General features: G+C 45.1%; 1 protein-coding gene across 2 annotated transcripts; it reads left to right on the forward strand.

Moving 5' to 3' along the window:
- Positions 1-68: 68 nt before the first annotated feature.
- Positions 69-9,013, forward strand: Serping1 (serpin family G member 1). 2 transcript variants are annotated; one of them, XM_051184351.1, is made up of 8 exons: positions 69-147; positions 619-696; positions 1,780-2,302; positions 3,832-3,966; positions 4,628-4,831; positions 5,019-5,155; positions 6,990-7,209; positions 8,538-9,013. In XM_051184351.1, the coding sequence occupies exons 2-8, from the start codon at positions 643-645 to the stop codon at positions 8,789-8,791; spliced, it is 1,527 nt and encodes a 508-aa protein (XP_051040308.1). In that variant the 5' UTR covers positions 69-147; positions 619-642; the 3' UTR covers positions 8,792-9,013. The 2 variants fall into 2 exon arrangements, with proteins under 2 accessions (XP_051040308.1, XP_051040307.1); XM_051184350.1 differs by lacking the exon at positions 69-147 and having other exon boundaries at positions 529-696.
- The last annotated feature ends 2,066 nt before the right edge of the window (positions 9,014-11,079 follow it).

Below are 11,079 nucleotides of genomic sequence, written 5' to 3' on the forward strand. Positions count from 1 at the left end.
ATCAATTATCCTTAAATTTTAACTGGGCAGTGTCCTGAGTCAACCAATAGCTGAGACTGCCCCCCCCTCCACCCTCACTGACCCTCTGCGCCTGTCCACTCAGTCTCCCTGAAGCTGCCTAGTGACCAAGAACTTGGACCAAGTTTGGTAATGGGGGCTTTGGGGAAGGAAGTCAAGAGGGCTTGGCAGGGAGGTCTGCAGCCTCCTTCTCCCCCACTTTCCAGTCCCGTTTGTTATCTCTGCAGTTTCCAAAGGCTTTCTTCCACTTGAGCCTTCTGCCTCACCCTCCTTCATAGTTGTGTTGCCCAGCTCGCCCTAGCCCTCCTCTCCTGCTGCCCCTAGCTTATTGTTTAGCTGAGCAGGACCCGGCAGATTGAACAGATGGACTGAGACCTGGGCGTGAAGGGAGAGAAGGGCCAGCCGGTGCCGGGAAAGGGAAGCGGTTTGGGGAAAACAAAACAGAGGGCGGAGCCAGGGAGAAGGTGGCCCCAGAGGGAGGAGACGGGAACGTGTCTTGAAGGGTCGAGGCCTGGAACGGAGTGGGGGCGGGCTTGGGGATGGGGTGGACCCCCTGAGCTCTAGGCTCAGGACTGGCTCTGAGGGTAACTGGCTTCGCAGGGCGCAGCTGACGTTCCTGCCCAGATGGCCTCCAGGCTGACCCCGCTGACCCTCCTGCTGCTGCTGCTGCTGGCTGGGGTAAGTGGTCCCTCTGTAAGGTGGGGTGGGGGTGGGGGTGGAGGTGGGGGGGAGGATTAACCCTTCAGGCCCTGGCAAAGGAGGGAATCTCCTGGGATTCTTAAATTCAGGCCTAGCTCTAGCACTCGGGAAAGTTACAGCAGGAGGGTTTCATATCAGAAGATACATTAGCTGAATGTCCTTGGGCCGGATCCTTCTCCAGGTTTCCTTAACCCAATATATAAAAGGGAAAATACATGGACCCCACCCCGCTCATCAGCCAGGCTTGGCTGGGTCATAGAAGGCAAGGCAAGCCCCAAGTTGTGGAAAACACCCCCCTCCCCACCCCACTCCCACCCTTGCAGTTGTGGCAGGCTCTTCCAAGCTAGGGTCTGTAAAAAGTGGGGTGCAAGGAAGAAGGCTGGCAGACAGACCTGGGCCAGTGCCAAGGTTAAGAGCCAGCTAGGAGGACAGGGATAAAAAGTAAACTCATGAATAGAGTGAGTACTTGCTTCCGGTGGATGAGCAGGGTGTTATTCTGGAAACTGGCATCCTGGGTGACCTTGGGGAGTCAGCACATGATATCCGATTGAGCAAGGGATCTGGATTTTACATGCATTCCTTCCCACTTCTGAAAACACTTCCCATAAAGAGATCCTCCTGTCTCCACTTCCCAAATGCCTAGATGACTGGGGTTGCAGGCTGTGCCATTGCACCTAATTTCCACTCTTTCTTTCTTCCCTTTCCATATACTAATTGTTTCCAATACCCACCAGTATACCACATGCATGCTTTGAAAGTCCACAGTCCTCAAAGAAGGCTCACAAATGCAAATGTCTATACTACCCTGGAAAGTGAGTCAAAACAAGTACAAGAAATTGTTTACAAGAAAACAACTTCTTGCATGGCGGTCACTGAACACAGATAACTGATAAACAAACTGGAATTATTTCATGTCTCCTGTAGAGAATTCCCCCAGCATTGCCTATTTTTGCTAGGCTATACCAAAAGCAACTGGTACAATGCTCTCACCATCTTCCTGTTTGGAGTGGTTGAGGGGAATGTGGCTTACTAAGAAATGAAACCCTGTTTCTTGAACCATAGGATAGAGCCTTCTCAGATACCAGCCACAGCACCCAGGATCCATTGGTCATTCAAGACGCCATCCCTGAGGGAGATGGCCCCCAGAGTCCCAACAAGCATACAGTACAGTCTTCTACTGGGACAACAACCAATGAACCCACCAGAACCACAGCTGACACCACCGAGTCCATCATCCAGCACATCCAATCTGCTGTGCAGCTACCCACGGATTCTCTCAGCCAGCCTTCTATGAATTCTTCCAGCCAGCCCCCCATGGATCCTTCCAGCCATTCCCCCATGGATCCCTCCAGCGAGCCTTCTACAACCACAGATTCTCCCACCCAGGCTCCCATTGAACCCTTCTGCCCAGGGCCCCTGGCTCAGTGCTCTGATTTCAGAGGCTCCTCAGAGGTTACACTGGCGGAAGCTTTGACAGATTTTTCTATGAAGCTTTATCACGCCTTCTCAGCCACCAAGAAGGCTGAGACCAACATGGCCTTCTCCCCATTCAGCATTGCCAGCCTCCTCACACAGGTCCTTCTTGGTAAGACTCTAACTTCCAACCAGGCTGTACATGGGATCACCAATCACACACCTCTTCCAGCCTATGTCACTGGAAAGAAGCTGTAAAACAGGCTACATGATAGGGGTATAGATCTTCATTCTTGAACGCTGCTTTATTTAACAATGGTTTAATTATGTACTATTGCTTATAAAAACCCTAGGGAGCTGGGTGTTAGTGGTGCATGCCTTTAATCCCAGCACTTGGGAGGCAGAAGCAGGCGGATGTCTGAGTTCGAGGCCAGCCTGGTCTTCAGAGCTAGTTCCAGGACAGCCTCCAAAGCTACACAGAGAAACCCTGCCTCAAAAAACCAAAATAAATGAATGAATAAAAACCCTAGGGACTCATTAACAGCATATAAAATCAGGCCCTATTCACCAATCATGATTCAAAGGTAATAAGGGAGTTGACATTATCAGAGATAAGATAGAATCATGGTAAAGCACTTTCTAGCTATGCAACCATGGGCAGTTCACTTAAGCTGTCTTGAGTAGGAATTCTCAACTGTTAAGTAGAGATGGTGATATCTACCTCTGAAAACCAAGAATCAGATAATGTGGTACCTTGACTCTTTTGGAGTTAAAAGAAAAAAAAAAAAAAAACCTTCCTTCATAAGAGTGATTCTTCTAGGAAAGACAATGACAAATTACCACAGGCAGTAGATAGAGAGAGAGAGAGGTCATACCCCTCACATCCCAGCAAGGAAAATTCCAGGAAGGCTCCTAGAGACTGCACAAGCACAACCCCTTCTCCTGATATCCCAAAATCCTAACATCTCATCATAGTCGGTGAGATGCTGGTAGCACCTGACTCTCCAGGCATGACAACCAGACTGTACTCAGACATCCTTAGAATCTCCAGAGAGATCCTTTCTAGTCAGTTGATTCCATTCACTTCAGTTTAAATGCTTTGTTTATCTTCCACCTATTAGTTCTGTGGCCTTAAATGCATTAATAACACAATTTCTGAAACTTCAAGGCCCCCTCTATCTAATAGGAAAGTGAGTATCCTATGTAAAAGGTTTGGCAATGATTTAATAAGATAACATAGGAGAAGCATTGGAATACCTGGACTAGAAGAAATGCTCTCAATGAATTTTAGCTGTTGTAGCAGAGAAGATGTGCACAATTAAGTGTTTAATGAAAAGAACACCCATCCTCTCTTATAATAGTGATCAAATGCCTCTGCTTATAGGATGCCCCTTTGTAAATCCAAACCATCTAAATCAGAGTTAGTGTGGAGCAGTGCTTATAAAGATATATGTGATTTACAACAATGGAGAAACAGGGAAGGAAGATGTCTGAAGTCCTGGGAAAGTGTAGTAAGACAACTCAGCACCTTCCACCATCTTCTTCCCGACCCATGAACTGTCTTCCAGAAGATCTGGTGCTCTGAAACCCCACCATAGCAGGAAACACCCTCCATTCTAGTCAGTCTTCAGCCCTAGTCCCAAATAGTGGGTCTTCTGTTCCTCTCCCAAGAACTCTTATCTCTCTCTGTCTCTGTTGTAGGGGCTGGAGACAGCACCAAAAGCAACTTAGAGAGTGTCCTTTCCTACCCCAAGGATTTTGCCTGTGTCCACCAGGCTCTGAAGGCCTTTTCATCCAAAGGTGTCACTTCTGTGTCACAGATCTTCCACAGCCCAGGTGAGTGTCCAGGGCAGACAGTAAGCCATGGAGGATTCTGGAAGACAAGGCTTGGAAAAAAGGATGGAGGGACTATACGGGGGATGAATAAGAGTAGATGGGGGTCGCAGCAGGACATTCAGTAGCTTCAGGAGCTGGACTCCTCTCTCTCTGAGACCTAGGCAAATCATTTGCGTTTGTCCATCCTTTAGAGTAAGAAAGTCTGTTAATAGTAGGGCTGGACACTTCTAGAGGTTAGAAGTTAGAAGGTTAGAGTTAGAAGCATAAAATGATATGTTTTGCAAAGTTTTAGGCCAAGTCTTCAGACTCACCCTTTGTGCTTTTGTGCTGTTATCATTTACATGCTTATGTTAGGTAGATAATACCAGCAAGCAATAAATAAGGAGAAGAAACTTCAGAAATAATCTGATGCAGTTGTTTTTAAACTTGGGACCCTAGAACTGGCCATTTCTGCAGGGATGCTCAAGAGTTGGTGGAGGTAGGGTATCAGAATGGCTGGTAGTGAGTGGGAGGCACCCTTCCTAGGAGAGGAAGAACAAACAAACAAAAAGCAAAAAGGAAAACTAAAACATAGGGGAAGTGTGATCATTCACACTTGCTCTTCAAAGGCAAGTTGAATTGTACAGAGGACTCATACTTCTCTCTCTTGTCTGCCTCTCAGACCTGGCCATAAGGGACACTTACGTGAATGCCTCTCAGAGTCTGTATGGAAATAGCCCCAGAGTTCTGGGCCCAGACAATGATGCTAACTTAGAACTCATCAACACCTGGGTGGCTGAGAAAACCAATCACAAGATTAGTGAGCTGCTAGACAGCCTGCCCTCTGACACTCGCCTTGTCCTGCTGAATGCTGTCTACTTGAGTGGTAAGGAAAACATCTGGCAAGTAGTGTGCCTAGTGCAGCTCTGCCTCCCATCCCATCCTGTCTTCACATTCCACCAGCCTCACAGTTCCACAGCCACATCCCTGTGTGACTGTCCTACCCTTTCCTAACAGGGCCTTTAGCACCCTTTTGTCCCTACCTGCATTATAGCTACCCTTTCTTCCCTTAGCCAAGTGGAAGAAAACATTTGAACAAAAAAATATGAAGGCATCTTTCCGCTACAAAAACTCTGTGATTAAAGTGCCTATGATGAGTAGCAAAAAGTACCCTATGGCCCATTTCAGTGACCAGACTTTGAAGGCCAAGGTAAGTTCTTGACTCATCCCATTCCTGCTTCAGATGTATCTGAGTGTCCTGATTTTCTTTCTGTGATGGCTTATCGTTATGGAGTTCCTGCTTGCAAATTCCCTATTTCTATTTCTTCCATTTAGTAGTCCCTCCCTCTTTTTTGCTTCTCCTCTTTCTCGTTTTGGAGGCAGGGAAGTTTAGGCTGGAAGACATGAGTCTAGACATGATTCTAAAGTTTCTTCACTCATCTCTACTGCATCAAATGGCAAAAAGTGAGTCTTTTTTAAATTCTGTGCATCTCTCTTAGCAGCCACCACTCTGGGTCCACCGATAGCTTTCTATGTCCTCTGTGTGTGTACTGTTGTACAGTTATGCATATGTGTAAGTATACTCATAGCTATATCACTGTGTATGTGTAGATATGTGTTAAGTATATGTATAAACAGGTGTTAAGTTAACTTTTTGTCTTGTTATTTTGTTCTTTGGAGACAAGGTTTTTCTGTGTGGCCCTGACAGTCCTGAAACTCACTCTGCAAACCAGGATGGTCTGGAACTCAGATATCTACCTGCCTCGGCCTCCCAAGTGCTTGGATTAAAGGTTGCACCACCATTACAGGCTGAATTAAGTTATTACAGGCTGAATTAAGTTCTTTAGCAAACACTGAACCACATAAGACAGAATATGGAACCCAACCAAGCTGGGCTTGGTAGTGCATGCCTTTAATCCTAGCTCTCTGGAGACAGAGGCAGATAATTTTCTGTGAGTTCAAGGCCAGCCTAGTCTACATACCATGTTCCAGGACAGCCAGGCTATATAAAAGAAAGATCTTGTCCAAAAACAGAATATGGAGCCCAAAAGATTCTAGTTAGTAAATTCTCCCATGCCCAGTGCCTAAGCATTCCTGACCTTTCCACTATGTGTATATATCTGTGTCTCTTGGGGAAGGCTTTAAGTCAGCATGCCATATCCACAGTACATCCATGGACAGAAAACACTTGAGAAAAACAATTATATTTAACATGAACAAACTTTTTTCTTGTCATTATTTCCTAAACAATACAGTATAGCAACTATTTGCATGGCAGTTTTGTATTCTGTATTAGAAGTAATCTAGAAATAATTTGAAATCTAAAAGAAACAGGGATTAAATAAACTATCTCAAGCTCAGTTGGTAGAGTGTTTGCCAGGTGTACATAAAGCTGTGGGTTTGATCCCTAGCACCCATAAAACTAACTGTGGTGGTATGTACCTGTAATCCTACCATATAGAAAATGAAGGCAGAGGGATCAGTAGTTTAGGGTCAGCCAGGTGGTGGTGGCTCACACCTTTAATCCCAGCACTCAGGAGACAGCACTCACACCTTTAATCCCAGCAGACAGGTGTCTGTGAGTTCAAGGTCAGCCTGGTCTACAAAGCAAGTTTCAGGACAGCCAGAGCTACAGAGAAACTATGTCTCAAAAAAAAAAAAAAAAAAATGGGGAGGGGGGGCAAGAGGAAGAAGGTTGCTCAGGATCATCCTCTGTTAGTTTGAACCCATCCTGGGTTACATAATACTCTATGGAAGGGAGGGAGGGGGAAAGGGAGAGAGGGAAACCAAACCCCTCTCTGTTATTACATAGCTAGTCAGGGTATGATCCAAAACTTGTGTTCATTCCTTGAGCTCTCACCAGGATCAGTGCATTTTAGTCTGACCAACTGGCCCCATTTCATGGCACATCGAGGCAGTCAGGTCTGGCTGGTGCTTATTGAAGCAGTACACTCTGGAAGACAGTCTTGGAGCCCTGGGCAAGGGGGAGGACAGCAAAGAGCTTGGGTTGGAAGAGCTAATGCGGTCTATCGCATACTGTCCAGGTGGGACAACTACAGCTCTCTCACAACCTGAGCTTTGTGATCATGGTACCCCAGAGCCAGAAGCACAAACTTGAAGATATGGAAGAGGCACTCACCCCCACTGTCTTCAAAGCCATCATGAAGAAGCTGACACTGTCTAAATACCAGCCCACTTACCTTATGATGCCTCGTATCAAAGTAAAGAGCAGCCAAGACATGCTGTCAATCATGGAGAAAATGGGTGAGCCCTGGCCATTTGAGATTTCACCTGGGTCACGAGGAGAAGGGGGAAAGTGGTGCTAAAAACTTGCTATTATTCTAGAATGCTTTTCTTCACCTCAGCTATGTGTGTTAAAGGTCACTGAGAAAACAGAAACTATATGTAACACACCCGAAGTTTGCATGACTTACCTTTGAACTAGTTGAAGTCAAACCAGATCTCCATCGCTCAGGGGTATTTCTGCTGGTGCTCACTGGAACAGGTGACCCAGATGGGCTGTGGATATTCACTTTCTGGCCACATTCACTAGTCAACCACTTCACAGAATAAGCTCAAACCCATCTAGATATGAATCTGTGGTTTCTGAGTTTGGGGGAGACTTTAGAAGCACCCCTTTCTAACCTGTGACTTCATCCCTAGCTAGATCTGTCACTCATTTCCTGTCCTGACAACTTGATCACCTAACATATAATCTAATTTCCCAAAACCAGGATCAGAAACCAAATAATAGACTAAAAGATACGCCTGGTACTTCTACTGCTGAGGAATTACTAGGGCTTTAAAAACCGGGATCAAAAACCAAATATTAGTTGGGTGGTGATGGTGGGGGTAGTGGTGGCGATGCATGTCTTTAATCCCAGCACTTAGGAGGCAGAGGCAGAAGGATCTCTGTGAGTTCAAGGCCAGCCTGGTCTACAGAGAGTCCTGCCAGGGCAGTTATACAGAGAAACCCTGTCTTGAAAAAGCAAACAAAAACAAAAACCTTCAGATACTAAAACAAAATGTGCTGCCAGCACGTCTGTTGCTAAGGAAATGTTAAGGTTTCAGAAGTTCTTTGTCAGGATAGCGTTATACCCTCACATGGTCTCATTTTATAGCATATTATCTATCTCTGTTTCCCAAAGTCCCTGGAGACAAGGAAATGATTTTTCATTTTTTCAGTGGACAGTTGGTGGTGGGCAGAGAGTGAAGCCTCTTGCTTCTTGAGCGTGGTAGTTGGGCCTGCTAACCAGGGTTCCCACTTACACAAAATCCACTTTCAAGACCAAGAGGGATGATGTAGACTGAAAAGAAAGAGACTAGAGAAATTTAAGACTAACCCAGGAAATGTAAGAGCAGAATCTACACCAACCAAGCATTTACTGCTGCTCTCTGGTTTGTTTTGTTATTGTTCCAAGACAAGGTTTCTCTGTGTAACCCTTGCTGTCTGTAACTCGCTCATGTAGAGTTGGCTGGCCTTGAACTCACAGAGATCTACCTGCCTCTGCCTATGTTGGGATTAAAGGTGTGCACCCACCTGGCTCCTACTGACCTCTGATGATTTTGTTTTTCTCTTGTTTTTCCCCTAGAATTCTTTGACTTCACTTATGATCTCAACCTGTGTGGGCTAACTGAGGACCCAGATCTTCAGGTGTCTTCCATGGAGCACCAGACCGTGCTAGAGCTGACAGAGACCGGCGTGGAGGCAGCTGCAGCCTCCGCCATCTCTGTGGCCCGAAACTTAATCATCTTCGAGGTGCAGCAACCCTTCCTCTTCCTGCTCTGGGACCAGCAACACAAGTACCCAGTCTTCATGGGCCGGGTATATGACCCCAGGGCCTGACACAGGCTGGAGCAGGCTTGAGTAAACCCCACCACCCAGGCTTCAGCCCGTCCAGTTACTGCCTTGCCACTGCCTTCCTTCCTAGCCACTTCCAGCCTTAGGCTCGGGCAGAGGGAACTGTTTTCATCCACTAGCAACATGTTCTCTAAACCACTGCTTGCAGTTTTATGGTTCAAGTTTACCAGTCTCTACAAATAAAACTTGCAGACATTTCTTCTCTTACTTGCCTCATGGCCATTATTCCCCCCCCCCTCTTTCTCTTTCTCTCTTCTTTGTCTCCCTCTCCTTTCTCTCCTCTCTCCTCCTCTCTCATTTCTGTCTTCCCCCCTCTCTCCCTTCCTCTCTCTCTCCTCCCCTTCGTCTCCCAGCCTGGCCTTGAACTCAAAGATCACCTGCCTCAGCCTTCTAAGTGCTAAGATTAAAGGTGTGAGCCACCACCTGGCTACAAGACTTCTTGAATGTGAAACCAGGAAGTAGCATTACACCTGCTTAATTCCATGATCAGTTGGTCGACCCAGCTAAAATTCATGAAATAAGGACAGAATCTTTGCCTCTCAAGGACAAGACCCTCAAAGTCACTCTGCAAAGAGTGTGAATGTAAGAATACATGAATCACTCTCCCACATTTCCAGTCTGTCTTAAGTGGTTGGACTTATTTGTAGAGAGACTTTTAGCAACTCTCCCTACCAAGCTGTTGCTCTAAACTTTTCTTAAAGAAAACCAAGGCGATGACTTAGCATCACAAAATACTTGCTACACAAGCCTGATGCCCTAAGTTCAATCCCCTGATTGCACAGTAGAAGAGAAACAACTTTCAAAAACTGTTCCATAACTTACACACACCACAACACTTACCCAGACACACATACACATACATACACAGATATACATACACATACTATATACATACCATACATACATACACACCATACATACACACACCACATACATTCACATATACCACACACACATACCATGATACACACATACCACACACACAGTACACTACAAATACAGACATACTACACACACACACACACCAATAATGATAATAACAGTAAGAATAACAATTTTTTAAAGAACCAAGAGGAGATCTGGATTTGGTTGCATGTACATAAAAACAGTACTGAAAAGGTTGAAATAGAATTATTGAGAAGTCCATATAAGGAGCTGTAGACCTACCTAGGCTACAGTGAGACCTTGTCCCAAAAACAACACAAAACATCCCTCAGGAAGCAGAGGCAGGTAGAGCTCTTTGAGTTCAAGACCAGCCTGGTCTACAAAGGGTGTTCCAAGACAGGGCTACATAGAGAGACCCTGTCTCAAAAAACAATTAATTAATTAATAATTAATTTAAAAATATTTGTCTCTATCACAATACTAGAAACAAATTTCATACATGCAGTTGCAGATGGTTGCATTTAACTTCGTTTTTCTTTTCTTTCTTTTTCTTTCTTTCTTTTTTTTTTTTTTTTTTTTTTTTTTTTTTTTTGGCTGACTCTGTAGCACCCTAGACACACAGTCCTAAGTCTGCACCCTAAAGCTCTACTGTAGAGCAGATAGTCTTGTAAGTCAGCAAATCTAGTTCCTGCAATTCAACAGGATCCTGTCCCCAACCACACAGGCTCTACCTGTAAGAAATTCTAATAAAGATTAGTGGTTCAGTGGCTGGGGTTCCTGTACAATTGGCTTTTTTACCACATGATGGCACTATTGAAGCTTTGTCTTGCATAGCCATGTGGACACTGCCCTTGAATTTTTGTTGGTCCAGACTTCCTTCTCTCTTCTTCCTAATGAAACATCTCAGGAATTTGCATACAGTCTTTGCATGGGGCCATGACAATCTTCTTCATGCAGTTCAGTTTTGGTTTTGTTTGTTTTGTTTTGTTAATGTGTATGGGTGTTTTGTCTGCATGCATGTATGTCTGTGTACCACATGCATGCCTGGTGTCCACAGAGACCAAAAGGGTGTTGGATTGAAGTTTGCTTCCATATTAGGCTTAAAAGCCACCTTAGTAAAGACAAACTAAGTTCATTCCTGTTTATGATTAAACCTCTATTTCTCAAGGATTGGGCTATGCCCCACCTGTAACCTTAACTTCAAATGGTTCTGGACTGCCTGTTCCAGAAACAACAATCCTGTCTTTGTTTAAAAAAGTTAATAACCATCTTGAAATCCTACCTTTGTTTCTAAAGGATTGCTGTGTCTACCTTGTTATGACTACCTGTTATCACAACCGCCTTGCAATTATGTCTTTGTTTGAGGAGGTCTTTATGACTAACTTGTT

Source organism: Phodopus roborovskii, unplaced genomic scaffold (genome assembly GCF_943737965.1).
Source record: "Phodopus roborovskii unplaced genomic scaffold, PHOROB, whole genome shotgun sequence".
Lineage (NCBI taxonomy): Eukaryota > Metazoa > Chordata > Mammalia > Rodentia > Cricetidae > Phodopus > Phodopus roborovskii.